Source organism: Anopheles stephensi, chromosome 3, assembly GCF_013141755.1.
Source record: "Anopheles stephensi strain Indian chromosome 3, UCI_ANSTEP_V1.0, whole genome shotgun sequence".
Classification (NCBI taxonomy): domain Eukaryota; kingdom Metazoa; phylum Arthropoda; class Insecta; order Diptera; family Culicidae; genus Anopheles; species Anopheles stephensi.
The window spans coordinates 81,738,883-81,757,806 of NC_050203.1; the positions used below are offsets into that span (position 1 = coordinate 81,738,883).

At 46.4% G+C, this 18,924-nt stretch overlaps 2 protein-coding genes across 3 annotated transcripts; one reads left to right on the top strand and one right to left on the bottom strand.

Annotated features, from left to right (window-relative positions):
- Nucleotides 1–1,721: 1,721 nt before the first annotated feature.
- LOC118513628 (ras-related protein Rap-1b) lies at nucleotides 1,722–15,099 on the top strand. Of its 2 annotated transcripts, XM_036059691.1 has the most exons (6): nucleotides 1,728–1,845; nucleotides 3,133–3,499; nucleotides 10,292–10,428; nucleotides 10,574–10,732; nucleotides 12,999–13,341; nucleotides 14,388–15,099. In XM_036059691.1, the coding sequence occupies exons 2-6, from the start codon at nucleotides 3,394–3,396 to the stop codon at nucleotides 14,624–14,626; spliced, it is 984 nt and encodes a 327-aa protein (XP_035915584.1). In that variant the 5' UTR covers nucleotides 1,728–1,845; nucleotides 3,133–3,393; the 3' UTR covers nucleotides 14,627–15,099. The 2 variants fall into 2 exon arrangements, with proteins under 2 accessions (XP_035915585.1, XP_035915584.1); XM_036059692.1 differs by lacking the exon at nucleotides 3,133–3,499 and having other exon boundaries at nucleotides 1,722–2,376.
- On the bottom strand, nucleotides 15,079–17,864 carry LOC118513627 (armadillo repeat-containing protein gudu). The gene is made up of 5 exons (XM_036059690.1): nucleotides 16,923–17,864; nucleotides 16,506–16,854; nucleotides 15,880–16,386; nucleotides 15,413–15,808; nucleotides 15,079–15,347 (listed from the first exon to the last, which is right to left on the bottom strand). The coding sequence occupies exons 1-5, from the start codon at nucleotides 17,633–17,635 to the stop codon at nucleotides 15,213–15,215; spliced, it is 2,100 nt and encodes a 699-aa protein (XP_035915583.1). The 5' UTR covers nucleotides 17,636–17,864; the 3' UTR covers nucleotides 15,079–15,212.
- Nucleotides 17,865–18,924: the final 1,060 nt, after the last annotated feature.

Sequence of the window (18,924 nt, forward strand, 5' to 3'; positions counted from 1 at the left end):
TCCCGGTGCGATCCTCGTCAGCAATCAACAGGTACTGCCGGGGTCCGGGGTGTTGTTGTGTGCTCAGAATAATTGGCACACTGTAACTACAATTCATCGTGTTCGAGCGTTGTTTGCTCTGCGACACCGACAATCCGGTTCGGTGAGGTGGAAAACTGTACGAGCAGTGGCGGTCTCGTCCAGTCCAGGTACCGTACCATCGTACCGCATCATGCTCCAGCCGATCAAGCCCGGTGAAGCGTGTAATAGCGCGCGGGGTGGCTTAGAACGTGCACGGCACGCTACCATCGACGCAAGACGAATCGAGATCTCACTCCCCCCGGGGGAAAGCGAAGGTAAACTTTCTTCGACCGACCGGGGAAAATCTGGATCAAAACAGAGCGCAACAAAACAGACGCAACTTCGAAACGGTGAGACGTAGTGGGTTGACTGTGAGAGAGGCCGAGAGCGAGCGATTTAGAAAGAGAGTCCGCTCTTACTCACACCATCGAGTGCCGATCAAGTGTGCGGTGCACTATGGAGACGCCTGATGTTTTTCATTTGGAGGAACATTTTTGGTGGATTTTTTTATGATAAAGAGAAATTAAAAATGAATATTTGCTTGACTTGGAGAGAGCATATGATGTTAAACTCACAAACCTTTGCAGTGTGGGGTAGCCTGGGAAAATCGCGTACCTTTTTACCATTAAGTTCGTGAGACTGAGTAGCCAATTTTTCGAGAAGTTCAGTCACTAAAGGCAAACGGTACAGACCGAGAATTCCTGAGGATATAGTGCTAAAAAAGGAGATTTGTTTTTGAAAATAAATGCTTTATGTTGTACTCTTTAGAGCTAATCGTTATCAACCTACACAAATTTTTGTCCATACCTCGGTCAAGTACTGGGCGCCTCCAGCAACATGTAGTGTTGATACATGAAAATTATGCGAAAAATTATAATTAGTTCTACGGGATAAATTTGAAGTATTTGTAATGGCTTGTATTATAATCTAGGTTACAAAAATTAAAAAAAAATTATCGACAATTAATAGTTTGTACCCTTTCATATTTGTATTAAATAAATCCAGAACAGATGGTTGACTGGAACTCACATGAACTTTTGAAGGGAACAACTTGTAGCATGACGATTGGGAAATAAGGCGCCCTGAATACAGTAGAATGCAATCAGGCTTGAGCTAAAGACTTTCTTGGACATTTCTTATGTGATGCAGACCAATTGCAGATATGTGATTGGCTTCCGATTTTTTCTCAGTTCAGTTTGACTCAGTTTAACTTCAGATGATTACGTGGAGTTGTTAAAGAATGTAGTCTAGTCTTGGATAAAAATGGTAGCCAAAGGTAGTCCTTTCGGGTGGCATCAAGATTCCAAAAAAAAATCAAAATTCGACATTCCTTAAATCAGCTTTACTGATCATATGTTAACTACCTGCGGCTTGGATTTTTGAAAAATCATTACTGAGTCTTTTACATTAGAGGCTCTATCCTTCCAGATTAAATCCCAAACTCTGAATATGATATTTGTTCCTTCAATACTAACTATAAAATATATCCTAATAATCTAATCCTAAAACTCCATCGTTTACCCATAGTGCATACTAACAGCTTCCCGAGAGCTCATTCACCCAAACACTCTCTCCTGATGTGTGAGCTGTGTAAGATTCTCTCTTTCCGTCCGGTGTGTTTACTACCAGGCCCCGTAGCATTATAAATACTACTGCCACCGGATGCAAACAGCATCAGATCGCGAACGCGATTCAAACGCAATCAACATCAGCTCCTGTACACACCTACATACACATCTCATCTGTCTTCGTTTTTTTTTGGCGCAATTCACCATAGCGTACCCTGTAGGCTTGAGTCACGGTTGCGAACATTGCCGAAACCGTGCACTTCAACTCCGGAAATATCCCCGGAGAGTGCGTTTTTCCTTTCGTTATGCATCCATTTTTGTATTCGCTTAGTTAAGAAGAAAAGAAAAAATTTAGAGGAAAATTACAGCAAGTGCAGTTAACATTTTAACGGGTGAATTTAGGTAACCTTTTGAGTGAAATCGATCACCCCCGGTTACGCATGGTCAGAAATTGCGGACACACGGTTTCGGTTGTGACATTAGTACAGTACGGTAGTATCTGCCAAAACGGAGTGACGTTAATTAACCTTTAACAAGTGTCAAGTGTTGTGCCTCGTGTCGTGTTCTACCTGTTCCTGAGTGTGTGTGGCGGTTTGTGGCTGTTGTGTATGTGTAGTGTTCACCGTACATCATCATCGGGTGTCTTCCGGGCCAAGGTTGCTGTTTGGAAGGCACACCGCTGTTGACTCTGTCTCATCATGGGCTGTGGATATCGGTGGCGGCCAGTGCATCTCGCCGCCGATCGCAAGTAGGTTGAAGGCAAGCTGTCCGAGGACAAACGCTAATGCACCTACGCACTAGCCGGGTTGCGGCTGTACTTCAATCCGTTGTCCGTACTGTAGGACTCTGGGACGACTCTGTCTCTGTCTCTCTCGCCTTCCATAAAATTACCTACCTCCGTCCGTGGGGCAACAGCGGGCAACAATAATCGGACGGCAAAAGTAAATATAATCGTGCACGGAGAACACGGTGTTTGTACATCCGGACCGAGTGTGGAGATGTGTGGAAAATAAATAGAATACAGAGAGCATATCGCAGAGCGTGCGTACACTGAGGTGGGAAGAAACCAGATGTCCTGGGTGGTTGTGGAATAAAGCGAGCGAGTGAAATGATTGGAAAATCTGTCTGCTACTAGTCGGTATCGGATCAGACGGTAGGACGAAATAAAACTCCTGCTCGCAAGCAAGCGCAAACAGCTCGAAGTTTACACGCTTGATTGGATGAAAATTGTTTAGTGATAATTGAAATTTACCTCCCCAATATACACATACACATACACGCGATGCTATAAAAATAGCAACGGTAAACTCCCGGAAGTCCTTCATCGCCATTGCCGAATGGAAGAGACTCGATAGGTTTCCAGTATTTACTTACACACACCAGAAAAACTCCTCTCCGAAGAAACGTGATCTCAGGAAAATCGTTAATCACCACGGAAAGACGCTACTTTGTTTTGTCGTTCACCACTCGAAGTGAGTGAAAATTGATTTCATCGGACTCCCAGCAGTTGCAGAGATACGGGCGCATACATAATTAGTGTGTCGAACTTTCGGCCCCAAAGTGCTGGTGGTGGTGGTGTCTAGGGTGCCTATACCGTACCAATCCTCCGGCACACAATGCCTCATTATGTGCGATTATGTGGGGTGTAGTCAATGCCGGGTGACATCATTAGCTCGATTGCGTTCGTGCAGCAATTAAGGCGCTAACTGCCGGACCGCTCTGTTTAGTAATCGTTTTGCACGGACAGACACGGACGGAGAACAGCATGAACACTACCTCACCGAAATCGTCACTGGCCAAGCTGGGTCTGCATCCGAAAGCGAAACCATTCCGCGTGATGGTGCTCGGGCAGAGTGGCGTCGGCAAGACAGGTAAGTGTTTCTGAAGCTTTTACGTATGAATGGTGGTTCGATTCTTCACTTGATTTACGATCGGGCATGGGATCGATTCCGTTTCCGGTATCGTACGAATCGATCTACCGATTAAGTGTAATTTATGGATGAATGATGGGGCGACGTAAACGGAGAACACTCAGTTCGAGATCACTTCGACGGAGAGTCGAGTGCAGTTTCGTGAGCAAAAACAAAAACCCCTCTGGGGAAGAATTAGTATTGCTCTAAAAATACTTGCTTCTTGTAAGAAAGGTCGAGCACGTTTCCTACTGGTAGGTGCAACAATGTTGGTACCTTTTTTTGCTTAAGATTGATTGGTCCTGGTCGTCGAAATACCTCATCTTCTTTGGCACTACAATTTCAAAAGGTCTCAACGAGCCATTTCTGACTATCCTAGATATTTATCGGGGAGCAGTCTGCATGGGATTTGTACCCCGTTCCTGCCATGTGAAGACCGGCGCCGCTATCGTCTGGACTATTGGACCGCCCCTGTAAAGCCCCTCAATTGAGGATAAAGTGTTCAGCCTATCTGATCAAATAAATATAAGACAACAATAATACTGCAGCACGTCGCTTCGGCATTGAGTCCACAAGATCTAGACACTGAGAGATTATAGGATGGACTTCCACAACTCTTTTAACCAAGCCGAGTTTCTATCTCTCCATGACTTTTATGAAGACTGTACCAGTTTTGGGGAATGTCTATGTTGTGGAGATGCTCCTATGCTACAAACGTTGACCATCAAACCAATTATATTCTTGAGTGTCTTTTGATCTCAGAAGGGGTCAAGTTCAAGACAACTTTCAACGTTAAACTACTATTTTTTAAAAATAAATATCTGATGAAAATCATAGTCCAAAACAAATACCTTATAAACCAAAACATTTTAAGGGATACTTCCCGCGATCATAGCATAAGTGACGCATTTCCCCCTTTTTTGTTTCCAGCTATGTCTCCATTACGACGCCATTAAAAAGCCCCATTAATATAGCCGCTGACGTGCCATATAAATTAAAGTGCATGTATGTCCCCGCCTCTCCATCTCCCGCTTGTCTACTCCCTTGCACAAGCACTGGACCTCTCGGGCGACACAGTATTTCTTTTTTTTTTTTGTATACCACGGTTGACATATAAATGTGAGTTTTCCGCCACTTCAAACTCTCCTGGGACTGTCCCACTCCCACTGCCGCCAGTAGAAAGTAAAACCACACGCGTGCCGGAATCGAAAGTGAAACCGAAACTGATGGATGGCAGCGCGGGTAGTAAATATGCCTTTCTGTAAAAAAAAAAACAAGAAAACTCCCCCGGCCAGGACAGGGCTAAAGGAAGGCTTAACCGAAAGCTTAGAGGGTTTTTCGAGAGATCGTTGACAGAAGTGAAGCACACGGCCGGTAGGGCTTGCGTAGACGCATCGAATTTCGGGCGAGGAGTGAGAGACTTGAAAATGGGCAAAAGATTGATGATGGTAGTGTAAAATATAATCCTGTCCGGAAATTAGGTCATCTTAGGACTCGGATCTTGGCTAGCGACCGATCTTATCTGTCGCAATCAAGCTTGGGAAGGATTTAGCAAAAAATCTCCCACTATTGCACAAAAGCCCTTTGCCCAATTATTCGCGTGCGCGTGACAGTGTGGCATCATGTTCGTGTAAGTAAAGCCCCGTATCTCCACAAACCGGGCATCGGGAACCTTCCGGGAACTCCACACATACAGTGTACGCCTCCCGAAAGTTCATTCGCCTTAAAGCTTAAAGTTTTCGCCATGATATCTTTTAGTAGCCAGACGCGCGTCAAAACGCGACCGTTGAAGGCAAACAAGTGGCGCGAACCGATAAAAGGGAAAATCATACCCAAACAAACACGGTGGACACGATGAAAGAACTCAATTAGGGACGGTTGTGTCTGGACGGTGGTAAGGCAGGCACACAGGCGAAGAAGCGCTAAGGGTCGTCTTGCCAAGGATGTGCTTCAAGCGGGCGGGCGTTGCGAAAGAAGATATTTACCCCTGACCGACCCACAGGAGCCCGGGGCGAGGTGGAGCTGTGGACGAGATTTTGCCGGGCTGGAAAATGCGCAGTTTGCACGATGTCAAAGGACCACATCCTTTTTCTCGCCAGCAGCTGGCGAGACCTGCGGGTGTGAAAATCAAATATGATTTGTCAACAGTAGCGTACGGAAGGCACAGCCATGTGTTGTTGGCGTGTTGCAGCCCATGCACAACGCGCTTAAAAACATCAATTGAAGTTCGAACTGTTGCCAACAATTGTTGGCGTAGTTATTGCGGTGTGAAAACAATTCCACGAGCCCCGGGGGAAACATTTACCTGGTTCGTGGAATGTGTTTCAATTTTAAGATCAAACATGAGGACAAATTGAAGCAAAAATTGTGCCAATTGATGTTGTGGGAAAATTGTTTACACTGGAGTTGTTAAGCTACGGAGAGGGCGACCCTTTATGAGTGCCACGCGTACTGGCGCACTCACCGTAGGGCAGTAAAAAGGCCTGTTTTTTTTGCTGTTTTGTTATAAATAAACTCACATTTCTTGTTTTCTAGAAGCAATGATCGTAGCAGGCTGATGCAAAGCAGATGCAAATTGCTGCGTAAGTGTGTGCCCTTTTACCAGATGCACGTGATAGAAATTACGCCCACCTCGCACGGTCCACCAACTCGTTCTCGGCGATTTTGGGACATTGTTCGCACCGGTGACCTAGTTGTATCGCTTTGCATGCTTTTAGGCGCAACTAAGTATGCCGTGTCATGATCGACAAGAAGGTGAACTCTACCTGTCATCGTGTACGTGTGTGAGTGAGGATCAATTTCTGGCATGTGGCAGGAAATCTGAAACAGTGCGCCACGTTGATGGTGACACATACGTTCCTCCGGAAGAGGCTGTCGGGATGCTGCTGTCAGCACGAGTGCATCCGACGCACTCAACGTCACTGGGGGCGCAGCGCTATCTCGAAAATCTCGATGACACTGATTGAGAAATTAGAGTCATCCACTAATCACACGGGAGTCCCGCTTCCTCGCGTCTCGTCTTGCTGACGATGGGGAGTCATCAATTGAAGCGCATCACTCCAGTACGTGTCTCTCTGTCTCCGCGTTTTTTTTACGCTTGTCGATACATCGAATCGGCGTCGGTTGGGTTTGAAATTTCATCCATCAATGTCAAACCGTATTGGTAGGCTTACGCGAGTCAAGGCAAGGTCTTTAGTTGTTTTTTATGTGTTCTTCCCATTTATCGATGTTGTTCCCCATTTTCAATCACATTTGCACTCCGTTGACAACTTGACAAGCGTCGTTATTGTCTCGAACTTTAGAAGCGTTTTGCAATTTATTCTCCCCAAAAAGCTTCGACTTGACTAATCGAACTCGGATTTTCGATATACAAACGTGTATCCATCACTATCCCTTCCAGTCCAGCGTGGCTTTACGTGCTCCGATTATCCGTGACACGGGAGCAGTCTTAACGTGCCCCCCCCCCCCCCCCCCTCCTCGTTGTGGTAGGCCTGTTTTTTTGCAATGTGCAATGTGGGAGCGTGTTGAAACACTAGAAGCTAGAACACCAGTAGCGGCACATGGCACGGTATGGCTTCCCGGCCCACACACCGCAGCCTCGCCGATGTGGGATTGTGGGATCCAGTTTCCCACACCCTTGGGTGTCTTCTTCCGTCTGGCAACCGCCTTTGATTATGATAAATGAATCACTGCTGTCATCGTGGGAAGCGTGCTGCTATTTTCGCCGATCGGAACCCGACGAGCCTTAACAACACCTTTTGCTTGGCACCCCGTTTTTGTAAGGCAATTTATCAATCAATGGTGTTGCGTTTTTTTAGGGTATAAAATTCAAATCTGATCGAAAAGTGAGCTACTGTGGAGCAGGAAACATAAATATTTGAACTTAAGAATACACAGATGGACTAGGTGTTGGGTTTAGAACAAAAAGGGGTTTAAAATTAAAAAGAGGACTTAAAGACTCAACCAGGACTAATAAACGCTTCCATCCTTAAACTAGGACTTATAAACGCTTGGTCTGTTAAAGGTTCTAAGTGATAGTAGTTACGTCAATAATTCCTCCGTTTATAGACCTCTGAAGGATGACTCGGCGTACTTCTTCGTACGGCTTTCAGAATAAATATTTAAAAACAAACACACTTTCCATGCTGCCGCTAGTTGGTCAACTGATCACTTCAACCGCTTATCAACTCAAAACCCTATTAAACCCATTCAAGCAGCTAATTACAAATCGTTCCACTGCGAGCAATGTTTTGATTAGCTATCGGACTTCTTCCTTACTTGTTCCGGGTCCGGTGTTGAAAAATTATCTCCCACCGCTCTTTAATTTCTGTGACGTATCCTGCCAACGAGCCGAAACATGCTCCAGTCACCTAGCAGTTGCCAACTCGGTGACGCCATTTCCCAATCGTCGTCATCTGCTTTCTAATTGGTTTCGATTCGCTAGCACTCGCCAGGTTGTGGGAACCTCTGTCTGTGTGTGGGTAGCTGCTGTTGATAATTTTTCTCCGTTCGCTGAATTATTAGACAACTTTTCTCAATTACTTGCCCGTGTATGGGAGGCTGAGGTGAAGGATGTGCGATTATTGCTAGCGTGAGAGTTCTTCGTTCCGTCGGAGCCAAGCGATGAATGAATCTTCTTTTTGTGAAAAAAAGGACAAGTCATCCTGTATCGTATCGATATGTTGTGTACTGTAATTGAATAAAAGAAAACAGGGGGCTAAAAAAACAGATCGTTCTGTTATTGTCACACAAAGTTACCGTCAATGAGAAAAGTCAGTAATGCGTACATATTAATTTCCTGTCGATGTTCAGCTTGTGGCTCACTGCCACTGCCACAATTGTAACCGTTGGTGACGAGATCGAATCGAATCGACGGGAAAAACAACATTTTCACCTCGCACAAACGACACGTGCTGCATGATTTATCTGAGCTTTCTTACCGTTTTCCTGTGATTTACAGTTAATTGTAAACATGCGAAAAAAAAAACCTGGGGAAAACATACACCAAAACAATTGCAAAGAAAGGAAACCAGAAACAAAAACAAGTCTGAAGGTACATGCGAGATGGCGTAGAAATCGATTACAAAAATAAATTGAACTCCAGGTGGGCCTCCAGGAAGCCACCGGTGCAGAGAGATTGCTTTCGCTTCCGTCGGCATCTGTCGACTGGGGGACACTGTTGCACGTTTCGGTACACAGCATACAGCCAGGATCGTACCAGGGCTTATTGTTATCATTTTCGATGTTTTTTCGATGATTTTACACGCGATGTTTTTTATCTTACAAGCATGGATAGACAGCAAAAGATGCTCCAAAAACAATCAAGAACACCTGTTGATTGTCCAGCCTGTTCTTTTCGACTAACTTCCCTGGTCGCATTGAAGAAGATGGGATGGTTCGTTTAAAGTGTCAGCTTTCTTTTCCCATCCTCTGGTTCGCTCATTAGCTTTTATGGGCGAATGTCTCCCTTATTTCCATATTCCTAGAATTGAGACATTTCGTGGAAAGGAAATCTACCGGGCTTCCTAAAGTGGGAGGTACCATTCTTGGTTCTTGTTGGGCGTTCCTTGAATAGATTAGCATTGAGAATGATGTTTCTTACGTAAAAACTTTGGTGGAAATTTGAGCCATCCGGGAAACTGGGCGAAGATGTCGTTGAATTAAACAATTAATTTGTGATTTCAAAATTCAATTGCTACTCATTTAAAGGTAGCGCTTGAGTATAATAAGAGTTATAAAGCTTTAAAGATGATAATGCAAAATTATTACTGCCAATAAACATGGACAACTACTGTCTGGTAAAACTTCTTCTAGGTCAAGCCTGCCTTTTCTTGCCTTGCCAGCAGAATTGTTGGTATCATGCCTCACTACGGGAGAGCGATCCGGATGGGATTTGAACCCCGGTCCGTTTGACGACCGTCGCCGCTGTCACATCTACCACCAGGCCACTCCTTGATGAAGTATCTCAACTCAAAAGTACCTGTTGGGATGGACAAAACTATGACTGTATAGAACTTTTATAGTCCCAGTCCTCATATACACCTGTGAAACATAGACTCTGCATAAAAATTGAGGAGTTCCTCAGAGTCGTGTGTGAGAGCAAAACGCCCAACCGACAGCAAATGAGACTCTCTCGACTCCGGTAAGTCGGACATGTCATGCGAATGGCACTGGACGACCCAGTCCAATTTAGTCTATTTAGGCGCTCCACATGGACAGTGGAGACACAGACTCAGAGTTGAAGTAGGTTCAAACTGAGCTGGAAATTAGAGTCGACGACGCTAGATTGTGAACAGTATCGAGGATTTCTGCAGCTGATTAAGATAGGACAAACTCTTCAAGCAAGTTAGTGAGGTAATCTCATCAAATCTGTATCAGCAATTTATGGAGAAAGTATTCTCAACACAAACTAACGATTTTACCTTTTCAACTGAAAACCCCTGTTTTAATAGGAAATCTCTCGAGGAAAGCTCACTCTGTTTCAGTAGCTCTGCATAGTAGAAATTGTTTATTTCCTTAGAAATTTCATCGAAAAACTCTCAACCACGACCTGTTAGAATTGTGGACCTAATTCTCCATATTCAAGACCCTTTCAAGGGAACGGCAACAAAAATGTACAAGCGTACCCCCTCCCCAAAAAAACAATTGAAATTCCTTCTGCATTTTTCATGCCCCATAAACACTTTTTCCCTGACTGACGAATTCATGCTCTCTCTCTCTCCCTCTCTCTCTCTCTCTTTCTCTCTTCCGCAGCTATGGTGGTACGGTTCATAACCAAGCGCTTTATCGGCGAGTACGACCCGAACCTGGAAAAGGTGTACACCTTCAACACGCTGATCGACAACGAGTTCGTCCTGTTCGAAATACTAGACGCAGCCGGCCAGCCAAACGTAAATATCCACCGCTCGTGCTTTTTTCCTTCTTTCTCTTGCTCTCCAGTCAAAGTTTTCGAGTGAAAATAGTATTGCGTTGCGTTACATGGTGCACTTTGCTGATCGTTCGGGGCCTTTCTCTTTACCCAAAACCCAAAAATAGGAAGCCGATTGCCTGACGCTCGAGGCCAACATACGCTGGGCGGAGGCGTTTATCCTGATGTACTCGGTGGCGGACAAGTGCAGCTTCGACGAGTGCAATCGACTGAAGTTTCTTATCAACTACAACAAACGGCGCCGTCGGCTCGGTTCGTACAATAAGGTAAGAAGGGTGGGCCTGTGTGGATCGGGGCCCGGCTTGGCTCGGTGTGTTTGATGTTGGCCGGAATTGCACTTTGAGGCAATTTTCAGGTTCAATTATAAACCTACTTTCTGTTACCTTTTTTTTTGTAGTTGTGTGCGAGTGTTTTACCTCTGACAACTTTGCTGCCTTTAATTTTGTATTTTTGGAACCTTTTTTTCCCTTTGAGTGTGCAAAATATCTACCAGAGTAAGGGTGGACTCTTTGGATTTTTTTGTTGCTCCATTTCGATTGAAAATTCTTTTTCGAAGAGTTTTTACCACCACCACCACCACCACAGCTTCGGTAGGTCCTTTTACCCTCAGCAGCCTTCGCTCTTGCAGCCTTATGAAATGTTTGGTTTATTTGATTTTGATTGGCAATTTTACTTTCACCGTTCAGAGGGTGGAAATACCATTCCCGAGAAAGGGCAGCGTGGCGTTTGAGTTAAAATCGTGCACCACGAATAAAGCACGAAATCAAAGGTTACGAGTGAAAATAGCGCGTTCGAGAGTTTCGGAAGGGAATTGGGAAGAAAGTCTTCCTTCGCTGGCTGATGTCCGCGGCCAACAGCCGCGAAGAAATCAAGCGGGCCAGATTTCTTCAAGCGATTCCGTGCGGACAGTACAAACATAAACAGACAGACGTGGATTTTCAAACGATCGCTTCTTGTACTTCCACGAATCGGTCGATAGCGGCATTCCGGCAGTCAATTAAATCGTATGGTGATGTGCTCGTTCCTTCCAACTCGTACTGACACCGACTCTCGGAGGATATACGGGCAGATACGTCCCAGGACACTGACACACCGCTTTGGGGTTATTTGTTTCTACCAAGAGTGCATTGGCGAACTGGAATCGAGACCTAGTGTGGGTGTGTGTGTCTGTTGACTGGTAATTTGTTATTGTAGGGATTCTGTGCCGTGCCTTCTCGATTCCCGGTTGCTGTAGGACATACACGGCAAGGCGTCCAAGTGAAAACAGACACACACACACGGCAAATGACAGGAGAGTTATTTGATTTACAGAGCTTAAACCAACATCGTTCTGATGTTGGTCGACGCTGGCGTTGGGGTGCAGTGGTGAAGTTGCATTGTTGGGGCATTTTCCAATTATTTAGAGAATTAGACATTGTTCCTGGAAGAGGTAGCTGGCATGCAAAACACAGGCTCTCGATGAAGAGCATGCAGCATCAATTGGATATTATAAAAAGGGTGGGTTGTTTTGAAGCGCTTGCAATGATTTGTGTACAAATGCAGTCGAGCAACTCTTTTCCAAATCATTTAAGGCCGATTCTGACAAAGAACTCCCTTGAAAGGTGTAGAATTCAGCTTCAATTTTTTTAGAAGCTTTTGGAAGGTGAGTCTCTATGAATGACCAGGACATTTAGGTGGTCTTCTTGGTGTTTTTTTTATGTAAACGCCTCTTGGGCTGAAGGTTGTGGACCACAAGACGCTTTGATTGAGGTGGTCCCAATCACAGGGCAGAACCGGGGATAAAATCCTATCAAATTCGGGGATTCAGCTACGGATATAAACAAGTTGAGGATAGGCAAAAATGGCGGACCAAGACCATTCAAGGTTGTAATGACAAGTAAGAAGGAGAAAAGACCAATCCTGACAAAGAATTTCCAAGGATATCTCTAGTCTCTTTCTCTCTCTTCTTGGTCTAACCGACCTCTGCCATTTTTACCACGTAGTTTGAAAGTCAGTCCTCACTACTGATTGAACGGTCCGGATGGGATTTGAATCCCGGTCCTGCCGTGTGAAGACTCTACCACTGGACCACCCCAACTCTATTAGACTATAGAATTCAACTATACCCTTTGGAAGAAGAGGACTTTTTGGCGGTAAGAATCCATGACTGACAACGTCTTTTGGAACTTTGGTGGAGTCCAGACTTCTTGGTGGGATTTTTTGGATCGCAAAGCCTCTTTAACGGTGAGGCCCATTGGATGTCAATTCTCTTTAGATGATGCTTCTTTGGCCTGAGTTTGAGCCTTTATGTCGAAGGTGTCCTTGAAAATATGGCCTTTGATTCCTGTAAGCTGCATAGATGGAAGACGAGTTCTGTAGACACTCCCCTCAAGAATTTGTTCCGAGGTTATATGTTTTAATTTTTTTTAGTTGTCTAATAATTATTTTTTTTTAGTTGAGTATAGCAAAGCTAGGCTCCCGGGCTTTCCACAGTAAATATAACTTCAACTTTTAAAGCATTACTAATTGTTTCCTTCTTCAAACCCTTTGCAGGACCCTCTGCTGGACGTGCCCGTCATACTGGTCGGCAACAAAATCGACCAAACCGGGGACCGCATGGTAAGCACCGAGGACGGTCAACGCCGGGCGAAAGAGATCGCCTGCGCCTGCTTCCACGAGGTATCGGTACGCGAAAGCATCGAGCAGGTGAACGGCGTATTTCGGGACGCGTGCCGTTTCTGGCGCGTGCTGTCACGCTACCCGAAGCTCAAGCGTTCCACCAGCGACGTGCACGATCTACACTCCGAGGTCGAACTCATCCTGAGCCCGGACAGCGTGCATCCGTTCTGTAACTGTGATCTCAGCCACGAGAAGCGTCAATCCATCGTCATACTCGGTAGGTGCGAGTGGTTGCGATGGAGAAGATTGAAAGGTCACGTAGGTAATATGGCTCCCCAGGGGGGAGGAAGCCATATTTCGGCAGTGTAGCACACGCACGCAGTGTACCAAGCAGGAGTCCTGGAAGGAGGTTCACGTGCCGCGTACGAAACTTTCGGCTGTGGCGTGAGTACGGCGAGTGTAATGAGTATGAGTTGCCTGCGGATGATGATGGCGTGCACTTGAAGCGTTCGTGCGCCTCGGATGTGACCCACTTTCCCGCGTCGCGAGGGTGGATTAGAAATTATGCTCACCTCAAAACGGCCGGGTGCGAGGGCGTGCTCGTTGTAGGGAAATTTGGAAGCTTGTTGATATTAATTGTGCGGTAGGTTGTTCAAATGCCGCGAGCTTTTTGTTGTACCCACCCAACCCAGTCTTTGACGGCAAACCGCTTGATGTTGTGGCCACAAAGGCACGGGAGGATTAGATGGCGTGTTTAGCGGAGTGTTTGACGGCGAGCTGGGAAGCTACTTAAAATTAGACAACCGACAGTAAGCCGCAGTTAAAATGCGGAAGAAATTATTCATGCGTTGATGAGAGGCAGCCATCAGCCCGGGCCCGGGACATTGTTGAGCATTGTTTTGTCTTTAAATTAGTGTCGCAATTCTCGGAAGGGCGTCAAGATACATTTGTTTATATCATTACGGTTCAAGGTGAAGAATAATCCTGAAACACAAGTTCTCATCGTCATCGTATTGTGTTCGGAAAAGTTCCCACGCAAACTACGACAAAGTGTCCTCACGTACGAGAGCCCTCCGATGCCTCTGATACGATGCCTTCTACGAACTTAAGCCGATTTATTGAACACCCAAAAGGAAAATCAATTCCCTCCATGAGTCCTCTAAAAGGATACGATATTCGATTGAATGGCTTTTTTCTTCTTGATATGACGCACTGACTCCTGCCGAGATTTGTGACGTGTGACATCTCTCAAACTCAAACATTAGCGACAAACAATCTGATGCCGTGTTCTTGCATTTTTTTTTTCTTCACTCTCCCCTGCAGGACGACACCCGTGGACGGAAGAGGAACCGGACGAAACGGACGAGTCCGAATCGAGCTGCTGTTCGTCCCAGAAGTCTGACATCGACGAACCATTCCGGGGGCGAGCATCGACGGACGGGACACTGCTGTCTAGGCCTCGGCGATGGAGGTTCGCACCGCCCGGATCACTGATGCCCCACGTCGGACGCGTCGAGCGCCGTATGAGCATCTCGATGCGGGGCAGTAACGCTAGCTATTGAAAAGCCTACGCGGGACAGCGTACCATCGAAATTTGAGTGAGGTTGAGGAGAGAAAGAGAAACAAAAACATGCCAACCAATATGCTTTACCGAACTGAGAAACACACACACGCACGCATACAGATACAGAGACTCCAAAAGTGTGTACTGGGTGGGTGAACAATATTGTGATTCCGTTTATTTTTGTATTACCGAACGTATTTGACAACCGTTTACACCATGCTGAACTGAATTGCCTTCGCGCGGCGTCACCAAAGACAGATATTTTAAGGGAACGGTGGACGCGTGAAGTGGAGTAACTTGTAGTAGAAGAAGTAGAAGTGTAGCTAAAGGACTTATTTTACAAAAGCAAAAAAACCGCTAACATACATCAGTAAACTCGAACGTGTTGTAAGAGCCAAATCTCAACGAAAACTGTGTATCGAAATGTTAATAAAGAATATCGTGCCCGGAAACCAGAGGGACAGTGACGTACATTTCAAGGTGTTGAAGGTGGCCTAACCTAATTCGGAACGGACAATCTAGTGTATAAAATCTATGTTTTGACAATTTGAGAAATTTTGATACAACTCGATCAGGTGCTATTCCTATTCTCCACAAAGTTCCAGCTCTTCGGCACGTAGCGCTAGCTTGCGTATGTTCTGTAGACAACCGGCAGACGCTTCCTGTAGCTCACGATCCTTCGAACCGACCGTCTCCAGCAAAAATGGAACGACGCCACTCTGGAAGAGGAAGAAAAGCTTATTCCAGACCCATTCCTAGAAACGAAGTTCATTGCTCTACTCACCTGGTGCATTGTGATACAATTCTGAGGGTCCTCCGACAGCTTCTGAAGCGCCATAGCCGTTGTCCGATGAACTCGCGGGTTGTTACTAACCATATAGCCCACAATCGGAGTAACCGTCTTCAGACGTCCAAGCTCTTGCGTGTTGGTGGAGTACGGGGCACAACTAGCGATGGCGGCCGCCAGATGCTCCCGCAGCAGATCATCCGTTGTGTATACAAGATCGGCCAGCATTCGTATTACCTTGTGATCTGACAGAACAGAAAGATTCTCACGATCGCGTGCAATCGTCGCTATTGCAGCACACACAGCCGATAGGACAAAGTTATCGCGAGACTTTAGCAGTCCGACTACAAGTTCCAGCGCTCCAACGAAGCTTCTCACAAGCTCCCCGGAATCCTAGAAAGAAAATCAAGCGAACAGGAAGAGTATTCTGAGGAACCAAGCCAAGCTGCAAACACCCAGCTCACCTTCGCATTCTCAATGCACGGACAAAGAGCCCAAGCGGCGTAAGCCTGGACCTTCGGATTGGAGTTCTTGAGCAGCGACCAAATCAACCGGATTGCGTCCAGTTCCTCCATCAGTGTCATACTCTCCGGGTCCGAGGCGCATTCCTTCAGCGTGCGGGCAATGTTCTCCAGCAGTGGTGCATGCGTCATATTAAGCAGATTCACCAGCAGCGGGATACCTCCACACTGTCGCAGGATCTCCCGATTATTCTGGTACTTAACACACTCCGATATAGCTCCGACTACATTCGTCAGGACCTCCTCGTTCTCGTCGTTCAGCAGCTGCACCAACACCTGTACCGCCTTCAGCTGATCGAGCTTTTTCACGTTCGCCTCACTCGCCGCACACTTCCAGATGGCTCCGGTAGCCGCGGCCAGCAGCTGCTTGTTGTCCCGCACCGTCTTGTCCCGAGCGATCCCTACCAATGGTTCGAGTCCGCCCGACTCGCGCACCATATCGCTCGCCGTCTTTGCTCGGGTGGAAAAACGGCAACCACATTGAAGGAACAGACCATTTGTCGTTCGGTTAGCTCTAACACCTCCCCACCCCGAGTTCCCAAACGGGATCCCCCTTACGGTATGCTTACCTTATCGCTGGCACACTTGAAGATGGCGGAGCTGCACTGACGCTTCAGGTCGAGGTTGTCGGACGTCAGGTGGGAGACGATGTCGAAGATCATCCCTTCGGTCGTGATCGCCAGCTGGTAGTTGGCCTGTGAGGCGCACTGCTGTATGGTACCCATAGTCGGAACGACAACGTCGATGTGAACGCTTTTCAGAAGCCGTCCCATCAGTGGCACGATGCCGCTCTTGCACATCAGCTCTTTGTTGTGGCGCGACTCAGACAGCGACCAGAGCGCACGGGCTCCGGCACGAGCCATATCGAGCATTTCTCGCTCCTCCTCCGACAGCTGGTCCCGTTGCGAGCGTAGACAGCTGCAAGGAGAAGAGAATTGCATTTGTTGTAGAATTTTGATAGACTGTATGGACCCTGGCACACTTACTTCATGTTGACGTCGAGCAGATCCACTAGCCGCGGGATGCCATTGCACTTGCGCACGAGCTTCCGGGCTAGGCGCACCTTCGCAACGTTCGCTATCGTTTCGGCCGCCATGATCTTGAGGTCGCGCCCGGGTTCCGACAGTATCTGCACCAGCAGCGGAATACCTCCTAGGTCAACAATGGCGCGACGAATATCCAGGTTGGACGAGATCTCGGACAGGACGGACAACGCTCCCAGTCTGCACTTCATGTCATTGCTTTCGAGCAGATTGACGAGCACCTCCAGCCCGCCGCAGTCCTGGATGGCACGCTGGTTCATCTGCGTCGTCAGATCGTGATCCTTCAGACAGCAGAGCGCCACGATCGTGGCCGTCTGGTTGCCGGCCTTCATGTACTTCACCAGCTTCTGGATGTGCCAGTACTCGGACGGGACGTCGTTCGACAGCTTCGAATCCTTCCACCGTTCCTCCTCGTCCGACGAGGACACTTGATCCGACGAGTCCGACTCGTAGCTCTCCTGCACCTTATCCGGCGGCTTCTCCTTTGCCGCCGGCGCACCGCTGCCCCCGTTCTGGGGTACGGTCGGACCACCGTTGGCCCCATTGCTTCCGTTCGTACCATTCGTCACACCATTGCGGGCTTTCGCTTTGCCAACACGGATTGCCTTCCCACCACCACCACGGCCGACATTTCGACGGTGTGCCGTGACGTTCATGATGTCCAACCACAATCTCCGAAGTACTGCTTCACTGGAAATAAATCAGCCTCACACAAGCGAGGAGGATTCAATTAGTAAGCGACGAGCGGCGAACACTTACGTCAGGATGTGCCGTTATTTGTACGCCAAATGCCGTAAGAGATACGCTCCGAAGCGTAGTTTTTCCTTTTAAATGTGCAAAATTTTATTGATTCAACAAATCGTTGCTTTCTGTCTGTGCGACCCGAATACGCGGCGGACGTTGCTAGGCAGCGAGACGGAACTGTGTGCTGTGATGTCAGAAGTTTCTTGTTGGAAGATTTGTTGAAGGAAAGGCCACCGGTTGCGGCTGTTGTTGTTTGTTTTCATTCCCGGTGCCATTCCGGTTGTTTAGGTGGGAAAACTAGTTCCGGCGCGTGTGTTTGTAGGACAGAAGCACGTGGTCCGGTGTTTATAAGGACGCGAACATTGCGCATGACACGCGTCCATAGATGTTTATGGAAATGAGAACATAAGTGAAGGGCAAGTCTGCGATTCAACAGGTCGTTATAAGGACTTCGGGTGGGAACTTCCTGTTGGAGTTTAGGGATTCGCTCTCCAGAGAGTCAATATTTGAAAAAAAATCGTGAGGACAGTAGTTAAACAATAAACAACAGAGAAGACAAGCAAGAGCGATTTTATACAATCTGGAATTAAATTAGGCCTGATTCTCATGCCTCATGGAAAAAATATTTTAATATAGTTTCAATTAAATTTTACTTAAAACTGTTTTGTGTAAAGAATCTGTGATACTTTCATTCCCATAGTTTAAAATCATACCCAACGCTGAAGCGTTTCCTGCGTTAGGAAGCTTTTGAGCTTGACCGCGAAAGCGCCCCTAGATTGTATGCAATTTGGTGCTACAACCGTTGTATACGAAATGGTATGCAATCCGCAGTACAGCATATTCGAATGTTTCCATTTCGAATTTTAAGTTTTCTGTTAAATATCGAATTATTTACTTGCTTTGTTTTTTGCTTAAACAGTTGATTTTAATTTTTTAAATAACTTAATAAATGATTTTGATTTCAGAATTCCATATAACATTTCAGTAGTGAAAGCTTTGGTTGAAATTTTATTTAAATATCGTTTGCTCAAAATGTTCCAAACGATCCATCTTTCTTGTCTTTTTTTTGACATGACAACCTCACGAGGATTTGGCCAACCATTTAATACTTCTTTCACTTATTTCCTACGCGTAAGAGTAGCCAGTGTTGAAACGCTTCCATAAAGGTTTTTCCACTATCTGACTAACTTAAAATCCTATA